The 21781-nt window shown below is 30.9% G+C and overlaps 1 protein-coding gene across 1 annotated transcript; it reads right to left on the reverse strand.

The window, feature by feature from the left end:
- Window positions 1-1063: 1063 nt before the first annotated feature.
- LOC113554165 lies at window positions 1064-21555 on the reverse strand. The gene is made up of 7 exons (XM_026957886.1): window positions 20916-21555; window positions 15444-16170; window positions 6296-6397; window positions 4322-4459; window positions 4164-4247; window positions 3738-3894; window positions 1064-1923 (listed from the first exon to the last, which is right to left on the reverse strand). The coding sequence occupies exons 1-7, from the start codon at window positions 21003-21005 to the stop codon at window positions 1791-1793; spliced, it is 1431 nt and encodes a 476-aa protein (XP_026813687.1). The 5' UTR covers window positions 21006-21555; the 3' UTR covers window positions 1064-1790.
- Between the last annotated feature and the right edge of the window lie 226 nt (window positions 21556-21781).

Raw genomic sequence — 21781 nt, forward strand, 5'->3', positions numbered from 1 at the left:
ACTATTGTAAACAATGATAATGACATTTTCGATACGCAAAGTCAGGGGTCACAACACTTTTCCACACATACACATACATAAATAAAAAGATATTTGCCACTGCCAATATCCATTAAGAGGGTAATACAATTTTTGAATTGAGAAATAAATTTTCAGATTTAATTTGCCACGACAGTTTTAGTTGTAACTCAACTTCCACCCACCTAAAACTCCAAACAATACTCAAAAAATCTACCGTGGTATAATTAATTTTTTAAATCAAAACTATGCTGATCTTCACGCATATCAACTACAATCTACCAATGCATTTAGATTAGTAATACGAATCCATCTATCGACTCTTGTTTTTGAAATTAGCTCAGCATTAGAAGAAATTGACCATTCAGTTAGGAAAGTAATTAAATATTAATTTATCACACCGCTAAACCAAGAACCATATACCTTGATTTTTCGTCGACCTCGAGTCCAATAGAAACAATAATGATGTTTCAATATAACTTTAATACTTCAAATCAAAACAAAAATATAAGAGCCACATAAATAACAACAAATTACTCAATGCATAAAGTAATTGGGTCATACTAAAAGCTACTGGTCCCATTGATTTTCCTCGATGTGTTAAATGCGGTGGAAACTATCACACACAGGCACGTATACAAAAAAAATTCGGGGAGGGAGGTTTACAAAATATAGCAATACAAATTGTGCCACAACATAATAAAACAATTTTTTCCTCGTTACTCAAAATTATTTCGGGGGGAGGGGTTAGCTCCCCTGTATACGTGCCTGATCACACAGCATCCTATAAATTTTCGTATGAAATGATTTAATATATAAATCAAATTTAACACGTAGATTATAGTGACTTCTTTTTCAATAACGAGGTACATTTGAAAACAAAGCGTTTACCTACTTTCCCTCTTTTTTTTTTTTAATGTCTTCCGAATATTTAAATGTTTAACAACAAGTTACTTATTATGTAAAAACTATAATATTATGAAAATATTAGCAAAATAATTGTCAACAGTCTTCTGGACTAATGAAGTGAAGGTAGATAGAAATATTTACTCAAAAGGACAAGAAAAATCATTCTTTTAAAAGTCCAATTTACTTTTATAAAAACAATTTAATTTTGGTCGTATAAAAAAACAGTAGTTTCATTTAACATAAATTATATAATGATGAATTGAGGGATTCTTACGTTAAAAAAAAACGTTGTGAATAACTTTTATTAACATGCTGTAAGTACCTATGTATCTATTGGCTATGACCTAAAATTACATAGGTACCTTAACATAATATCAAGTTATAAAATATAATTATATATATTAAATACACTTAAAAACTATTTTAGAATCTTCAAAACATTTCTATTGTAGGTACATTGGATTTTAAAAGTTATTTAAATAAAAATGTGTATACAAAACAAAAATTATGAATTCCACTAGATAAATGAAATTATAACAAGCAAAACATCTTATTAATATACCTAACAAATTTAATTATCTACACTGTTCTATACTATTTACACTAAACTTATAAGTATTAACGATTTGGTATTAACTTGCATTGCATTTTACATTATACAAGCAATTATGGTATAAAATATGGTATACAATGTATTACAATGACTGTTGTCTGTTTTACATAAATGCAATAAAAATATGTCTAATACTGTCTTCATTATAATAGGTAGGAAGGTTTATAACATAATAAGAAATAAAATATAATATTATGTACATAGTATTTACTATATTATTACCATCATAGTCGTTTACATGACAATTGTGTCAAACAGTATCTATAGTTTTAATCGATTCTTCTTTGACAGTGTTATTGCATTCATCTTTATTTTTTTGTGCTACATTACCATCTTCGTTATTTTTAAATATTTCGTCTTTTTGATCGGCTTTGTATGTCAACCTGAAAATAATACAAAATAATATTATTACGTCCTGTATAATATACTGTCTAAATTGCAAACATTCAACGATAAATAAATAATAAGCAGTTAAAACATGAAACACAATAATAATTGTAGGCTTAAGTAGTAAAGTTTAATATTATATTTCGTATGTATACTGTATAATACTACTTATAATAAATTAAGGAGGGTCGTAGAACCGTGAAAATTCTTAAAGCTCAGTTTATCAATTTTAAAACACAAACATTTTACGTTGAACTTAATGCATTCGAGAATGAAAACACTTAACAAAGGTCAAAGACTATAAAAAAAATATTCTTCAAATCTACAATTTATTAATCGGGTATATTGTATATATAATGCACCTAGATATACTGAACAATACTATAAAATTAATACAGCACTTCGTGGTTTAACGTGGTTTTAATTTTTCGTTGTGTTATTATATGTTTACATAAAAATCTTGCAATTATAAGTATAGGTATGCCTAATTAGAAATTATAGTTGATTAGGTATATTATTATTGTAATGGTAAAATTAATACAAAACAACTGTCGTACTAATGTTAGTAATAAATAATAATAATAAGCTATTATATAGTCATATAATGCTAAATTATATTTAATTAATTAGGTAATTATAATATTTATAAGAATTTCATACTAGATTTATGTCCGTTTTTTTTTCTATTGTTTTTTATATTTGTTCTTTTAAAACCTACTGTAGATATCAATTTAATTATTACTTATATATACTGATTATTTAAGACTTACAAAATTATAATGTTAATTTCTTTAAAATAAAATCTATGTATTATCTTTATTACTTTATTATAGCTTATTACATTGTACCGTTATACTGACTGTAACTTACGAGTATATGCCTAGTATAAAATATCAGGATAAGTAGTTAAATATTCTTACAGAATCAAATTAGAAGCCATGGAAAATACCAAACGTTTTGTTTGTATTTTATAGCCTTATAAACTCACACGTTTAGATAAAATCAATATTGACAAACAGCCAACCATAATAACAATCAAAATCAAATTAAAAGGTGGACAGCCCTGCAAAACCTATACCTATATTTTCCACTAAAACCACTTAATTTCGTCGAGCGAATTCCCACTACCGTTCATATATTATTGTTGCACAGACTTTGAGAAAATGTAAAACAATTTTATTGCAATATTATACTCCCACCGAATTCAAAATTTATAGATTACCTATAGTTTCTACTCTCATAAATAATATCTTACCACTATGACTTATCACGTAATTTGATGAAAAAAAATTACTTAAGGTTAAAATTATGATTTATTGAAAATCACAGTTTCGATAGTTAAAGCAATTCAAATATTTTTGAGTAATGCCAACAGTTATTATTGGGTCATTTATATATACATATTAACAAGAAATCGGTGCGAATATTATGTCTACAGCGTAGGTGTATAAATAGTATATACTCTAGATTTCGCTGTATTCGAATAAAAATAAATGTTTAAGGATTTTTCTATTCATCGCCGCATTATATAGTTTGTATGTAATTGTGATATATCGGCTACTCAGTTCATTATATTTGTATGCAAATTGTAAGTTCAAAAAAATTAATTACATTGCATGTTATGATCTGGGATTTGAATTTAATTCATACATTGTATGTTATATTCTAAACGAAAAATATACATCCCGTGGTGTAGTATACCTTAACAATATGTACATGAAAAACACAATTCTATAATAATACAGAGTATTGCAGAGTATATTATTATAATATTGTAAAATTGCGTAGAATATTATCACATTGTATTTACCCGAATAGTATGACAACTGGAACAGTAATAACCGCAGTCAACAGGAAAAAAGCTCCCGGTAGTGTTTCAAATGTGAGCTTATATAATTGATTATATAACGGATAAATAATAATGGGAGCGAGCGTTTCCAGCATACCGCGAACTGAATTGAGTTGCGCTAAAAAAAAAAAATTAAAAAACGTATAAGAATTACGTACGCCTTACAACTGTTTATGTTAAAATTATAATTTTGAACAATAATTATATTTAAACGAAATATTATTATCTTTGACAGTTTGTCATTGTACCACGAGGTTTACCATTTTAAATAATGATTGAAAAACAGTTTTATATACTTTCGAATGGTTTATAGATAAAATTGTTTTTAGAAATAATTATAAATTCGTTAAGTTTATCGACGAAATTTACGATAATAACGACATTTACCCAATTCACTGTTGTCGACGAGTTTTGACGCCATCGAAGTGCTGACTGTGAACGCTGCACCGTGAAAAATGTCAATCACTGGCACTGAAATTTTAAATTACACGTGAATTCGTATACAAATCGTGGTTTTTATCATCAAATATTTATTGAATACTAACCTGCATACAGCTGCCAAGGTTGAGTTACAAAACTATAGCACACTGCAGCGATTAAATCGAAACTGCTGCCGATAAATCCTATTGCTGCATCGTGCATTTTCAGTTTTACGCTCATTAACCATATAGCTACGATAGTACCTGTAGATAAAATAATACACACCATATATTATATTATATTCGCCATTAACTATTTACCACGACGTATAAATAGTAAATTATAAATTAAAATTTTCAATTTAATAATATACGTTATACGTATAATGTATGTATCATTATAATACATTTTTACAGTCTCGTGTTGATGCCTTAGTCCGAGACAGAATGTCGTGTACCAATATAAGTATATAAATATTATATAACATGCGTGTACATTCGTCTTACTTTTTATAGTTTGTCGGTTTACTTTCATCTGTTAATAATGTTGGTTTGGATTTACAAGTCGATAAATATACATTTACACGTATATTATTGTACTATGGTAATAATCTATACTAATTTGTTCGTCCTTTAAATATTAACTACTCCATGTCACTACATAGTGCCTTCTAGTATGCGTTGAGAAGGAAAATTCGAGGGAAATGGAAGAATAATTTTTATAAATTATTATTAACCCAATTTTTTACACACACAATAAACCGATTATGTAAATTATGTAACAAAATAGGTATGAGACTACGTTCACGCTCTAAATCTGAAATGGTCAACTATACTATTATATATTTGTAATGAGCTCGACCTCGTGATATCTCATATTATAATTATTGTCATAACGGTATTAAGTTATAATTTGTGGTACAAAAAAAATACTTAATCCATGTATGTAGGTAATTATACAATATTTAGAATCGCTGTATATATATAAATATAATTAAATAATGGTTTTAAATATAAATATGTATATAAGTATTATAATATATACTTACAATACATTGCTAATACTGTAATAGATTTTTTTTCAATTTGCAAAAAGTTCTATGCATATTATACTTTTGCTTTATTCAAGTGAAAATTAAGAACAGATTATAATTTAAAACTATTTATTTATGCGAATTTTCTAATATTTTTTAACAAACATTTAATGCAAAGAAATTGATGAAATATAATCATGTAACTGTTATATACGTATATCACATATATTATTATTATTGCAACCAGTTTTAAATTGTGCTCATTGTCGTTAATCAAATTCAATGACTTAATTACTTTCATTTTTAAACACCCACTCAAATGGTTCATCCAAGACTTGTACTTTTCAATTTATTATTTATTTTTACTAAAATCTAATAGAGTTAATAAATTCCTGATCCAAAACAGTATATTATATATTATTTAGTGACAATAATAACGTTCAAAGAGAACCCAAGATACATAGACAATGCAGATACCATAACCACTAAATGAATCTTAGCCAAAATATTATGCACATGACTCAACGTTTCGTTGGCTATTGTTATTTCATTAAAATACTTAGGTTAACTCTAAACGTAATATTATTATTACGGCATGTGATATATATATATTTACAGACACCCGTCTAATGAACAAGTCATTAATAGTTTCCAATTAAGTATGTTTTATACGGAAATACATTTTACGAATTGATTTATTTAGTCGAGTGGGTAGATTGTAGGTATGTGTATTATAGATAACGTGGAAAATCGAAAATATCGTACACCACCATTAAATACGTCATTTCCACATGAACAAATATTGTTTTTAAACCCAAAACAATATTAATGACGAAATCAGTATATTGAACAATATAGTGTACAAATCAACGTGGGTATTTCGATTTTCGACTGTTTGCATTAGTTTTTAATAACTTTCGAGTTTAATTAATACTAAAATTAATAATTGTGATTGAACTAGCAAGAACAAAAATAATCGTATAAGTTTTTATTTCCAATAGGATATACACCAGCATGCAACATTACCTTTAGCTAAACTAATTTTATTTTGTTTAAAAAATATTACCTATAAGTATCCCAGTCATTTTGTAAGCGGCGTAGAGGCTGTAATCGATTTCGTTCCATCCAAATTTGTATCTGACAAAAAGATATAGTATGGAGTATTCACCTGAAAAATGTTATTTAAAATATCACTTATTTATTCGTAATAGTTATATATGTAATGTATTAAATACAATTAAACACTTTAGTTTAGTTTTCTATTGTATATTTATTTACACAATAGACTCTGTTAAATAACAAATTATGAAGTACAAATTGCATTATAGTTTATTGAAATTTGTCTGGTAATAAAATCGAGATTTTAAGTTACAATTATTTTGGTTTTTAGAATTTTATATTTTAAATTGAAAAAATACAATGTATCATATAAAATATAAAGGTATATAATCTGTAGAAATTTTTATGAATTCTGTAGATAGAAAATAAAACATTTATAAGGAAATATATTATTAAATATAATAAATAAGGTTTAAGTTAAGTATACATGTTAATTTGTGTGAGTTACATATCATTTGTAGGTTAAATTTATATAATTTAAATAAAGAAAGTGTAACTAATAAATAAATTATTCAACTGCCTAGATTTATTAATTGATTTTTAAAAAACCCCGTGCACATTTAATATATTAATAATATTTAGTATTTACAACATATCAATGATTATCCAATTAAATGCATACGATATTTTGTTTATAGTTAGTTTAGTAAAATACCAAAATATAAAAAAAACGAACATCTAAGTAGTATGTATTTGTATGTTCACAGCACTTTTCAGTCGGGAAATTTTAAAAGTTAAAGCAGGAATATCCTCATCAAGCCATTTTTTTCCCGTATAACGCAAAAATACTGACTTTTAAAAACCATAATATATGTTCACAGCACTTTTTAGCAGGGAGATTTTAAATGTACAAGGGAGGAATATCTTCTTCAACACCATTTATTTTTTCAATGTACTACAAAATTATAATAATTCTGAAATTGCATTCTCATACAAACTCTTTTTTGAAAATTATTATAATTTTGTCGTACACCGTACACGGAAAAAATAAATGGTGTTGAAGAGGATATTTAAAATCTCCCTGCTGAAAAGTGCTGTGAACATATAAATACATACTATTTACCTCAAATAAACAATAAGCTAGATAATAAAAATATTATACTTTTATACGTATAGACTATAATAGGTATCTGGTATAGGTGTATAGGATATTAATTATACGTATATACTGTATAACTGATTTAAGTAGATTTATAATAAATAATCTACAACATCGATGTGTAAATGTATACAAATTAAATAAATTTAATTAACTTGAGTTTTAAAATTATTGATTGTGGATGAACTACATATTTTCAATATTTAACTAATATATTATGATATGTAAAAGTTCACAAACTTTCGAAAATGTTTGATAAATGTATTCTACATTAAGGCCATTTTCTTATTGAAATCTTACATTTACTTGAACTTTACGGTCGCCTATACTGTCAATCTTAATATTTTATACTTGTGCCTACTAAATATTTTATTTCAAGTTTATTTAAACTTAAACTTCCATTTTAAAAATCTAACTTTTCTGAAATTGTCTTGTCGTTATTTTAGAAAAATATTTAAAATATTATAATTCAATTCAATATTTAAATAGTATGATTTATATGTTAGATATATATTTATGTTATACATAATTAGTGTCTATAGAAGTTTACAATTAATAAAATAATATTTTTTTGCCTATAGGTATCTATAACTAGGTGTCTTTAAATGTATAATACAGTATATAGAACAATTATATTAACTAATAAACAATGAATATCTTGGATAAATTTTAAATTGAAAGCTAAATAATAAAAAAATAATAATACTCTGAATATTTATTTTAAATAACTGACAGGTGTAATTAAACAAACAAGTTACAAATCGTATTCTAATCAATGCAAATTTAAATACATATTATGATTAGGTATTGTTGATTTTATTATGTATAATTATATTTTAAAACATATTGCAATTTTAATCAAAATAAATGTTATTTTATAATTCATTAATCAAAGTAGTCAATTATTTACAGTACACTCTGTTAAAATAAATTGGTAAAGCCAAGTTAAATTAGTTTCTATTCATCATAATAATTTAGAAGTAGAAAGCTGAGTGACTCTATGCACGGTTACTGTTGTGCGTAATATTGTTTTTAAAGTAAAATAATATATAAAAAATAACAAAAAACAAAAAACATCAGAATAAAATATAGGGTAAGAATTACACGTTTAGTTATGTCGTATGTTTGAATAAAATACACATCTTAGAATTTCATGTAAGTTATTAGTAATGAACCATCGTGTAGACTTTAGAGGATAGACATAACCTAACCTAACGTAACCTATGGATACTGTAGCTGACATTATTTTACTTTTTTTTCTTTTGTACACAAGATGACTGCTCACCATATTGTGTCATGCAATAAATATTCAATTAATATATCGATTATACAAATAATAGCATAGGTACGTTCGTTTTGTAATCGAACAATTAAAAAAAAATTATGGTTACGGTTTTTTTTTTTTTTTTATCATGAATTGAATTTTTGTGAATATTTGTTATGATTGTAAACTATTATTTCCAGACAAGCAATTTTAATCATAACAATTTTGAAAATTATAATACCCACCTACTTAAAAAAAAATATATCATCACTTTCAAGTAAAACATTATGTTATAATTTAAGCAAAATGCATTGACCTTTATTATCTCTTAATAAGGGTCAAGCACTAGTAAGTAATACTACGTATACTTATACAGTCCTGAATAGACAAGTGATGTTTAGGTTAGGTAGGTAAACAATAATTTTAGGTTTCACGGTGATTTATCGTAATTTACTACATTAGTTAAATTAAAAGAAAAATGTTTTAAAAGGAGAGATCAAAGTATTATTCTCTATTAATTTTCCAATACTTTTGATGTTTCGAGTTCTGTGCGACGTGTAGGAACGGTTAGGTGTAATAGTAATGTTTTACGTTGTGGTACTTACAGATTAAGTTGGAATATATTTTTGAGAGAAGAAAAATTCTCTTGAAACACTAAATGGCTGTGGTATTTCCCATATAGGTAAATATATCAAATACCGTGCTTGAGTTCTCGAGAAGAATATATTATATTATATGAAAATAGACTGTAAATAGAGGTTTCAGCAAAGTATTACTAATATCAGGGGTTTTATAATCATTACTCGTATATAATATTATAGTTATTTCAGAGTAAGTGTTAAAACCTAAGCCGACAATAACTTTTCCATTGTGTCTGTACAGTGCGTCTATACAGCGCAATACGATTTGTGTGGCGTTGTATAATATTCGAATACATAATGTATTATGTCTGTTCGGAACAATCCTATGCCACGGGTAAATGACTTTACCTATCACATTTATCCATTGTAGTAATTGGTTAATCTCAAGTATTATTATTACCAAACTAGCAACAGTTTAATATCGTATATTTTAGTCTATCCGTAGTAGCTTTAGGCTATACGAAATGGGCGATAGGCGCCTACTATACATTATGTTATATAATATATTATGTTATACATATGTTGTATCATTGAGCATAGAGCAGTTTTTTTTTTAATTTGGCGTGCCCCTGACGTGTTACGACGAAATGCAGATAAACTTTATTGGATTGTCCAATTCATCTGTTTTAATTACCCGTGTAATTGCGATTAAAATTGCCGTCTGTCACGTCCATGTCGGTTTAGTATAATATATTTTTCAGAAGCTAAATCTATAAATTCGTTATAATATCGCATAGAGAGTTTAAAAACACGACGATTTACTAGAAACAATTGAAATAAATGTAATTACTATGACGTAAAATAATATAGCGATAATACCGATAATATAACTTGATTCTAGAAGCGAAATAAAAAAATAAATAAAAATAGTAATAATCAACAAGGTTTTTTAATTGCTTCTCGGGTATATAAATTTATTACTACAGATAATATACGTATTCCTATTACTGCAAGTTACTACAAATAATGTTATATCGTAATACTCGTTTATGCCAAACATCTCTCATATCGCGTATATCGCGTCTAGTGGGTATCCATGAGTGCAAAGTTCTAAGTACTTATAGGTTTGTGCCACACTGACTGAAAATGACAAAAATTGAGGTCAGTGTAATTATCGGCTTATATTGAATATCGTATTCAAGTGTAAGAAAATCGATCGAATTTTAAAACAGGTAATATTATTGTCAGTCCAATAGCTCAATCGTCTAGTAATAGTGAATTAAATTGAATCTTAAAATATATTTTATCCTAGAAATTATTATTTATAATTTAAAATATGAAAATACATAATATACCAATATACTATTTAAATTTATATTCGTTTGTAATAGGTACTATTTTCAATTTTGTCAAACAACGTTTCGTTATTTATTTATATTTCGTTAATTAAGAATCATGAAAATCACTTTGATGTTTCGTTCAAGGAAAATGTTAATTAATTTCGTTACAGACCTATAATTCCTTCGATATAAATTTAAACCATACCATGGTTCTACACTTATTTATAGTATATATATTATAACTCTACATATGATCAAAACAGTTAGGAGTATATAATCGTAAACAATACTACATTGCGTGTGTATCCAACTACACGACTGTTATAATCCTTAGAAGAGTATTAGCTTGCAGACAACCGGTAAAAGTAATAAGTATTTCAAATTTTCACGTGCAAACATAATTTTCTAGAATAATTTAATTGTTGTTATTATTTATTGAAATCCTATATAATACCCGACCAACACATCAACTATATCTATATAGTGATACGCGTATAGACGTACATTTCTAAATGATGATCGTCTATCGTTCTCTAATCAAATAACATGTATTTATGGGCACCGATCAGAGGAGTCAAAACGACACCCCCCCCCTAAAATTAATATTATACCTATGCGCGTCCTCGAGAATGTTATAACACTATACATATTACTAACAATTGATCGAAATTTATTTAAAAGCTCGAGACTAAAATGTACTAAATGTATGTTTTGTAATATTGTCGATCTATTTTACGGAGTCAAATACGTCATTAATACGGGCAGGCTGTTATATAGCCACATACTATGTACAAATTGTTATATATTATTATTCTGTCGAATTTTCAATTGACCCGCGGACAATTATGCACGCTGCGTTCCCCATTAAGTGCATGCCCGTGTTTTTATGTTCAGATAAAATTCTACAACCGCGTACGTTATAATAACGGTATAATATATAAAAAATAAAACAATACTCATTAATTGATTTCGTTGTTTCCGCGTAGGATGATATTATTATATTTTTCTCGACATCGTTACACGGCCCGCGAATTGTATAGCAGAGCGTGTACGACCAATTTAAACGTTCGTATTACGATTTATGATTAACAACAGTATATACTGTACTTGCGGACTAGTATTATGCCGTACAGAGTTTTCGCTTGAAAAATATTATAACCACGCCTGTTGAAATATTTGACCGGTACGAACCGCTTGTCGCGAGGCGGGGTAATGACACTAGTCTCTGTCTTGCCTTCGGATTGCAAAAATTGTGTTTTCTAACCGGGAAACGGGAACAATAATATTATTATTATTTTTGTATTGTTTGTATGCGGCGGCACGGTGAACGGCGACTGTTGTAGGTACCTAATCAATAAACTAAATGTGCACCGACTATAAAATATATTGCGTTACACAAACAATATTCACTAAGAACAACAACGTTAAGATTTCATAAACGACACTGCCGAAGCTACTACTGCTATTGCACGGTTACTTATTTTATAACGTGTTCAAAAAATAAATAAATTTATAGGTGTTTGTTCCTCCTACAGTCCTGCGCGTATAATAATAAAGTTTAACATTATTTTCTCTGCATCACACTTCTATTATACCTATTTCTTAAGTATATTATATATTATTTTGTATCGGCGATTGTCTTATAGACATCGGGCACTCGCGCGTGAAATATTTACTAAAATAGTGTCCACGAAATTAATAATATACGTAGTTGAACACGTCCCGCGTTACCCCTCGGAATAATAATAATATTACAATAACTGTGTTTTGAAAGAATTAATAAAAATATAGAAAAACGTTTGTACCGTTTATATAATTAGAATTCAGATATTTGTCGAGGCGTAGATTTGTAGAATTGCACATTATTATTATCTCTGTTTTATACAGTAAGAAAACGTACATTTTTCAAATACAATCGCGGCAACGTTATAAGCAAAATCGTCGGAATTTCAGTTTTTTTTATTTTTTTTATTATTATTCAAAGTATTTCGAAATGAAAGATTAAGCTCACATCTTTTGGGAGACATTTTTCAGGAGCGCATTTTGTGTTTCGTTCAAAATGTGAGCTATTTCATGAAATAAACATATGTATAGGCGCCTCACAGGGATCAAAATTCATGTATTTATTTACCTACACAACAAGCATACGCCATGTCGCAATACATACACACATACATACATGCATACATGCATAATATATATAAATATACAAACTTGGTAATTATAGAATGATACATTAAATATTATACTGATACTCGTGGGCATTTAATAATATTTAAGCATCGTGAAATTTATCACTTAAACTCAATAAATTCCAAATAAAAATTAATTTCTCACTGAATTCAAAATACCTTGTTATACTTTTCACCACAATTTAAATACACACCAATAAATAAAATACTAATTAGATTAAAAAAAAAAAAACGTAACATTTTAATTTCGCTGATTTATTAAGTGTCTTGGTCATGCTGAAATACTTCAAAGTAACAAAAAACTATACATCAATAACTTCAATTAATTATACTTTACCTACGTGAAAATGTAATTTACTTAATAATAATCCAATTTTGTGAATTTCTTAACTCGCGTACATGTTAATATAAAATAATATATTATCATGTTTACACAGTAAAACAACACAAAGTATAGTAAACATACATTTTAAGGTAACTACAAAGGATTCAAATAAGATATTTTGTTATGCACTTACGTATTTATAAGGATATTGTGGTATATACGATATGTATATATATATATATATATATCGTATATTATATGTGGTCGTGAACGCGTTAACGATTTGTTTTCACATTAGTTATATTTATTGATGTTTATGAACAATTATATAATTTTAATGTTCATTGACTCGGACCCATTATGGTCTATATAAATCAATTAGTTATCAGTTCTTATTCTCTCACTCTCTCGCATATAAAGTATCGTGTACTTGAAAAAATTTACAACAGTTCAATAAAATTTAAATAATATGTGTTTAATTCAGTAACCGGTAAAATCAATACGTTACGGTAATCGAAAACTATAGGTATAAGTATCATATAATCCTATATATTTAGACGTTTAGTTAATATACTGGTTGATTTTGTATATTATTGTATAATAATTTTTTTTTAATCTGTTTCACACTTATTTTTTGTATTTTTAGTCCAAATATACGGGGTGGACAAAAATGAATTGTCTTCCATATTATGTCATTCGTACTGAGTGTACCTCGCAATTAATATGTTTTTAGATTATAACATTTATAACTGATCAGGTTTTAGTGATGATTAAAAACTACTAAAAAATAGTGAGCAAAATGATATACGAATTGATATTTTTAATATCATCGAATTTTTTTTTTATAATATTGCCATTATTGGGATCAGTAGTCTTTTTTTGTGCAATATCGAATCGCACTTTCTTATCTGATGCGCCCACTAAAATAGTTCAATAATTAGTCAGAAATTTAAACTTAAAATTAAAGGAATTGAAGTTAGTAATTTATAAATCGTAATTATGAATTATGATTATTTGTATGCACATTTAGTACATTTATAATTATATAAACATATTACATTAGTATGTTTATTGGCTTGTGATCGCAATAGAAATAGAAATGATAATATCATTAGCACCTGTTATTGTCTAGCGTTGGCCCTTCATTCCACGGTTGAATAGTTCCTCCGCACAGTTACACAGACGTAATGTGATCTTGTTAGAAAATTATTACTTTATCAGATATAAAAATAGCTTCTTACACGGAATTGTTTCACTCAGACCGATTTAATTGCTCAACGTCTACCTACAATATCATCCACAATATTTTATTTTATAAACCTATACACATTATAACCGAGTTTCTGACTGTAACGTCTGTAACCATCATTAAACTGTAAATACTGTTTTTTCTTCTTCGTCGAATGTGTACAATATAATATTATAAATAGCAAACAGGAAGTATTGAAATTGATAATTAATAACAAACTACTAGGTATTTATAAGTTTTATTATTTAGTACAAGCCTTGATTGAAAAAAAGTTAAATATAAAATCACTGTCGAGACGAAACAGTCATTTCCAACACGCATTACAATCGTCTGTTGTCTATAAACCTTGAATTTAATTACGACATCCTGAATCCGTAAGTCGTACTCAATCGGCATACAGCTGATGTAATGTCGACCGTCTTCTCCCCGCACGCTTACTTCTCCATTCCACAATATTTCTTTATTTATTACATTATTTACGGGGAATAGCTTTTTTGAAAGAAAAACGCTCGCCAAGTCAAAGAACGGCATGTAAACTTTCTCGATTTTCAATTTTTAGAAATTTATTAGTCTATTCATCTTTTATAGTTAATTCACTACGGAGTTTCAAAAAAAAAAAAAAATTAAAATATATTTCATTAGGCGTTTTTCATGTTTTTCAGCTTTATAGCTTTGTAGTGAGTTAACGATCGAAGTTAAAGTTCTGCAAATCTTCACGGCACTTTTCCTAGTCAATTTGAATCTAACGAGACCCCAATAAACAAAATCTGTTCTCCGGTTTCCGTAATCTACCACGGTAAATGAAAATCTTTTAAAAAAATAACTATATGTGAAAATTTAAATAATTTTTAAGGAACGTAAAAAAAAAGTGGTATTTCTTGAATTTCGCTGTACTCTACTCTGAAGTCGACTATTGACGATGGTTGACCGTTCAAAAACCGAAGCCCAATAACGCATATGGCGTTTATCGTAATGCATCGCCCGCGATCTATCCGCTATCGCATACGATGTTATTATACCTGCCAATATATTTATGTGTACGCACCTTGCATGGGTCCGATGGTGAGCGGCGACACGATGGTCATGTAGACGAGCAGCGACCGGCTGGGCCGTTTCTTGACCAGCACGCGCACCGAGTCGGCGATCACCTTCGGGTTGACCGTCTGCCAGATGGACGCGCCCTTGTCGTACGGCACGGACGTGTCCTTGACCAGCGCCATGCCCAGCGCCAGCGCCGCGACGTTCATCGCCATGCACGCGCCGAACGTGCCGTAGAAGCCGATGTTGACGTTTAGGAAGCCGGCCGTGCACGCGCCCACCGGCGTGGCGATGAAGTACAGCGACATGAGCATGCCGATCCGCTTGGTCCGGTCCTGGACGCGCGTGATGTCGGCCACGTAGGACGCGACGCCCACCACGCAGCATATCCGCGACCCGGTGATCGCGGGCACCAGGCACTCGGACACGGCGGCCACGGCGGGCGACCAGTGCCAGTTGTACACGTTGAGCACGTTGAACGCGTCCGTCAGCAGCTGGCCGGCGATCGGTATGAACATGAGCGGCCGGCGGCGGCGGCCGTGCGTGTCGCTCCACGGGCCCGCGAACAGTATGAACACCAGCGGCACCGAGTACTGGATGGTCAGCTTCCACGTCTGTATCTTGGCCACCAGCTCCTGTGCGTAGCTCTCGTTCAGGCACTTGTCCCTCAGGTTGGCCGGCTGCACGGTGGCCGTCACGTCGCACCCCTTCCGCAGTATCAAGTTCGTGCCCACCTGCAACCGAGACCCGCGACCGCTCGTCCGTTAGACAATAACGCATGATAACAACACGAGTATGGACATAAAAAAAAAAAAAAAATAATGTGTCTTGCGCACATTTCGGTTATCTTCTACGGCTATTCGTTTTTGAGTTATACCGGGAAAAGCAAATCGATTTTGTCGAACATCGGTTTTACGTAAAAGTTTCCGTTATTCCTGGTTTTTTTCCCAAGAAATCGTCCGCCACGGGAGGTGCCCAAGGTGTTGAGGGAGTTTCACTGTGTAGGTAAATATGTAGGTATTATATCAGGGGTGGCCGGCGAGAAGAGACTCGCGAGCCATCAGATATATTAATACATGCGGAAGAGCCGAAATGTAAAAAAATAAAGGTCGTACAAAAATTCATATGAAAAAATTTTTTTTGTAAAAATGTAACGATTAGATGTGAGCTGCAAAAGTCTACGACGCATGCGGCTCGCGGGCCGCGGTTTGGCCACCTCTGATATAATAAATGTTTCCGAAAAGCTCGCGAAAATGCAGTGAGTATGCTTTTAAATGGGTGGTACCTAGGTAAATGCGTTGACAATTGTTCGTGTGAATATTCGTGTCATAATATTGTTTTAATACTTTTGATTTAACACTCGCAATATTTTACTGTTTCGTTCACGCATTCGTTTACAATCGAATCGATGGCACTTTAGCGGATATACCGGATTATTCGCAGCATCTTATTTGTAATCGTTTAACCGTATAAATGTCGATTGCATATTATTTTCTAACGCCGTAAACCGGAGATAGACGTGTATCTTTTTTGTCAGGACCGCGTAACGTTATCAAATTACTTTATAAAAATTTAGCGTTTATCTGTATTTTATTTTTTTTCGATCTGGCTGCTAGATTTTAAAGCTCTAAAAGTCGACCCTCTGTTAACTTTAAGTTGCTCATCTTTGCTGCTTACAGTATTTCAAAATGTTCCCAACAAATTTCATTTTTTATCGACATCTAAAAAATGGTACCTATTTGCATTAAGACAATTTAAATGGTCTTCAAATTAAAAACAAAAAGAACACGTAATTATGCGAAAATAGTACGTCGTGTATATAGAAAATCTCAAAATATGCGTGATTATAATATGCAAAATAAGATGGCACAACATATTAAATCCTTTGACTTTGAAGAAAATGTCTGTGTTGCCGAGGCGCCCAGCATTTAACATGACGTGGCAAAATTGATAATCGAGTTCGTGGAATTACCATGCCTGGTTATGGTGTATAAACCGTTTATATTATTAGTATCGCATTAGAATATTAATATTATCATAGAATAACATCTTTCGCCGTGGATGTACCCGGCCCGTTGAATAAATCCCGGTCGCACTACTTAGCGATGTACTATTAGGTAAACAGTGTTCGTGTTTAGGGTTTAACCTAAAGAATTCATGAACGATAATCTACGGGATTCGGCTCGTATAGACCTTTTATACCCTTTTAAAGACATATAACCATAGAGCCATAGCGACGAAAACCAACAGATACATTACGTTTGTAGTAATGCGAACGATCTGACTCGTCTGCAGTGAAAATATGTATATTATATTATGTACAGTTATTCGAATCCGCGATCGCGCGGAGAGCGCAAATACTGGTATTATCATAACCGACGCACGGTTCAATAGTTTTCACGAATTAAAAAAAAAAAATTGCACGTCTGCGTCGTGCTATAAGTCTGTGATTTGATGACCGCATACTTGTTTTTTTTTTTTCCATATAAACACGAACTGGACGTTGTTCGTGAGAAACCTGAATCGGTTTTCCCGTCCAACAAACGCGTAATACATAAGATGACTGTAAGTTATCATCACCCAAACTTCAAATTATATTTCTAATCCAACCCGGGCGTGCACCGCTCGCGTCCAAATAATGAAATAACTATAATTACTACGGTTAATTTCAAACACGTCCCAGTTACGGCTCTTCCCCAAATCATACGATTTTGTATTATTAAAACGGAAAACGATTTGTTGTTACACTTACGTTTTTTAAGTCGGCGCCGACGATTTCATCTCCGGCGTACACCCGTATACGAGATAAATACCACATGTCTCACAAAACGCAGGCGGATGGTTATCACAAAAACATTACATGCCTATAACTATGTAAACACAATCGCACGGATTCACCACTGGTATTAACCGAAACTAAGCGGGAACCGGTGAACACGTATAAATAATTTGCTAGGTCGTGCGCCACTTGAAATACCGAAACGACCGATAATGTCGCGGTCTATCCTGTGTCCTCCCGAGACAAAATAACATAACCGTACCTACGGATTTCGTTCCCTCGCGTTACGATGTCTTAGGCGGTGTCGCGCTGCAGCTATATATATATATATATATATATATCATCATAATATGACGGAGGGAAATAATTATATTATGATACGCGATTCGCCCGTCACCGCCGGTTTCTGAGACGAAATCAAAAGCCCCGCAGGAGGTGACATCGCGGCTACGACGGCGGCGCGTGTAAGTGTACAGTACACAACTATATATGCTATATTATTATTATATTATAATATTGATATAGCCACAACGAGAGTTCAGAAATAGTTGTATTGCGCGCGTGACGGTTCACGTCAAAAATAACGATTTCGAAAGTACCGCAAATTCCTGTACGCAAAAAAAAAAAAAAATAATAAATAAACAAACCGTTCCTCCGTCGATTCAAACGCCTCCGCCTCGTCGATACTGCGGTGAGCGGCGGCCGACGTGCGACCCCCCCCCCGTCAAATTAGCCGGCATTCGGGGGGTGCACGACCGGCGTCCGCCGGTCGTACGCTTTCGGGTGTATATACGTATAATATATGTACCGCATTAACGGCCGATTAAAAAACAGTTTACGAACAACGTTGCAGCAGCTACATTATTATAATATTGCGTACGTCATTTGTTTTCTGTTGATCTGCAAAACATACGGCGCCGGTTACGTTCGGTTTTCGATCCGATATCATTTTTTGATTACCCATCCCCGCCGAGCGCCTTCCGAGAACGGGCTCGTCGAACGCCGAACCGTAAACACCGTTACGTAGAGACCTGCGCGACTCCGCCGGAGTATTTTTTATATTGCACGAATAATACCCTCGTAGAATTTGTGTTTGAACAACCGAAAAAGGGAAATATAAATACCGCGTAAAGCGAGCTCTACCCTTTCTCTGCCGCGTCGGCGGCGAGTGAAACATTTTTCGCTCTCATCACACTACGTGTCACGTGCGTGGGAATTTTTAATATTTTTTTATTGATTTTTCGCGTTTATTTATGCACTTAATTTGTTTTTAAATTAAATCGTCGAGCAAAAAAAAAAAAAAAAATCGGATGATTACCGGTATTCCACTTTTAACTTAATATAATATTCGTTTTGTGTACTTTTAATTTTATCTTGACGACGGAATAAGTGTGACGCTGCAGGGATACTATTTCTGCACTTCGGGTAGAAGGCGGCAATAAATAATAACATAATTATTTTACCGGCGTGTGTCCGCGTTTATTAATGCGCGCGCGTTAAAATGTGGTCAGCAGTCGAATTAATTTAACAGCGTTACCCAAATCTGAAATTATAGTCGATTTTCATCAACAACGTATTAAAATATTATAACCGAGAGGAATAAGAGCCACGTTAAATAAAAAAATAAAATTATATATTTTTAAACACTCAGATTATACCATCACAGTGTAACTTCTCTTTTTCAAATCATTATCACCTTTTTTACGGTAAAATGTAAAGCCGACGGTTTTTCTGAAAATCTCGATGTCTATAAATACAGTGCCGAACGGATAGTTTATGAATTACCCAAAATTATGTTTTAAGTCCAATAATAGAATCACTAGGATTATACAATATAGCTCTCATATCTGATAATCTGAAAACTAGAATAATTCATATTGATCCATGAACGTTAAATACTATTTTGTGAAATTGTCTGAGCATATTAAATACTTAGACTAAAGACTAAACTAAGTATTAGATTTATCCTATACATTAGGTCCCACTCCCAATATTTAGGACTAATATTTTGTCCTCGGCACATAAAATGTACAATGACTTGGAAACTTTTCATTTAAATTTTTTTTATAAAATTATCTGCTTAATAATTTATAGTAAAAAAGTGAAACGGGAGGAAATATGATTGCTGAATTATCTTAAAGCGTATGATATTATTATACATAATAAGTTATTTTTTAATTATGCTTTACTTCTATAAAGCATTATACGCATATAATAAACCTCCTAAAACTTTAAATGAAACATATTTGTCTGTCATATAATACACAACACTACAATAGTATCTATTGTGATTTGTAATTTGCATAGTACCTACACTATCTCTGATTAAACTGACATAACAATTACTATATTATTTGATTAAAATATGATTTTTTTTTTCGTCTAATGGTCTATTTTACGTATTACGTGTATTAGTTGCCATTTTGAACTCATATTGTGGTTGACTAATTAATTTACAACAACATACCTACTAAGATATGAAATTGCAATTTGGAACCTTTGAACAATAACAAACATGCGTTGAGAATTAAAATTTTAATAACTACTCTTCAGCGTGTTAGTAAATCAATAAATATCAAAATAATTAAAATACATAATAACATTTATTTTTATTTCTGCGAAGACAAAATCATCGCGAAAATCTTTGTACATTTCATTCATACCTATATAACGTTATAAACTATAATACTTAGTACTTACCAAAGCTGAAATAGCCAATGTTACAAAATACAAAAACAGCATTGGTTCCACGGTGACCTTTTCGATCCATTTTGGTCTTGTTATGAACATTTTTATTTTAAATAAAAAATTAAAAAAATGTTTAACTGTCTACAATAGTTGTAACACTTTTAAGTATATAAGCACACTGATATCATATTATTAAGAATCGATATAGAATCATCGCGAGAATATGTATGGTAAAACCTTATTATTAATTAACAACGACTGTTGTAATTTATTTTAAAAGGCAATTGACAAATGTATCGTGGTGGTATTTCTCAAGATTGCTTTTTTTTTTCTGTAACTCGTCAAAGCTTTAGCTAATTTATCGTATTTCCGGTATTTTGAATTACAAAAGACGCTTTGTGTATATTATATTGTAGGTAAGTAGTAGTAGTAGTATATTTAAATGTTAATTTCTTAAAACGTACGTCGAAAACGCTTACAAACGACCCTGTCGGAGTGTTTTCTATTTTTTAAAAGAAAAGCGAATTTTGTTTTTAATATTTACATAACGCGTCTGTACCGAATAAATTTCATAAAAAAAAATGTTTTATAGTATTGTTGTCCGACGTGTAGCGTTGGACGGGCTGCGGCGGTGCGACTGCGTTTACCTACACCGAACGACGCCGCGTGTATGGAGTACCTGTAATAACCCACCTATGGCTGATGCGTCAGTACGTAATACTTTGCCGCGATTAAGTAACATACCGGTCCGAGGTCGAGTTCAGCTTTCTCCTTCATTCCACACGACCGTATTATGCCCAATAAGTGTCGCCGGAATCAAAGAACGGCCAATTTTTTTTTTTCTCCGGCAGTGTATTATGACGTATACCTACACCGAG

The sequence above is a fragment of the Rhopalosiphum maidis genome, chromosome 2 (assembly GCF_003676215.2).
Source record: "Rhopalosiphum maidis isolate BTI-1 chromosome 2, ASM367621v3, whole genome shotgun sequence".
NCBI lineage: Eukaryota > Metazoa > Arthropoda > Insecta > Hemiptera > Aphididae > Rhopalosiphum > Rhopalosiphum maidis.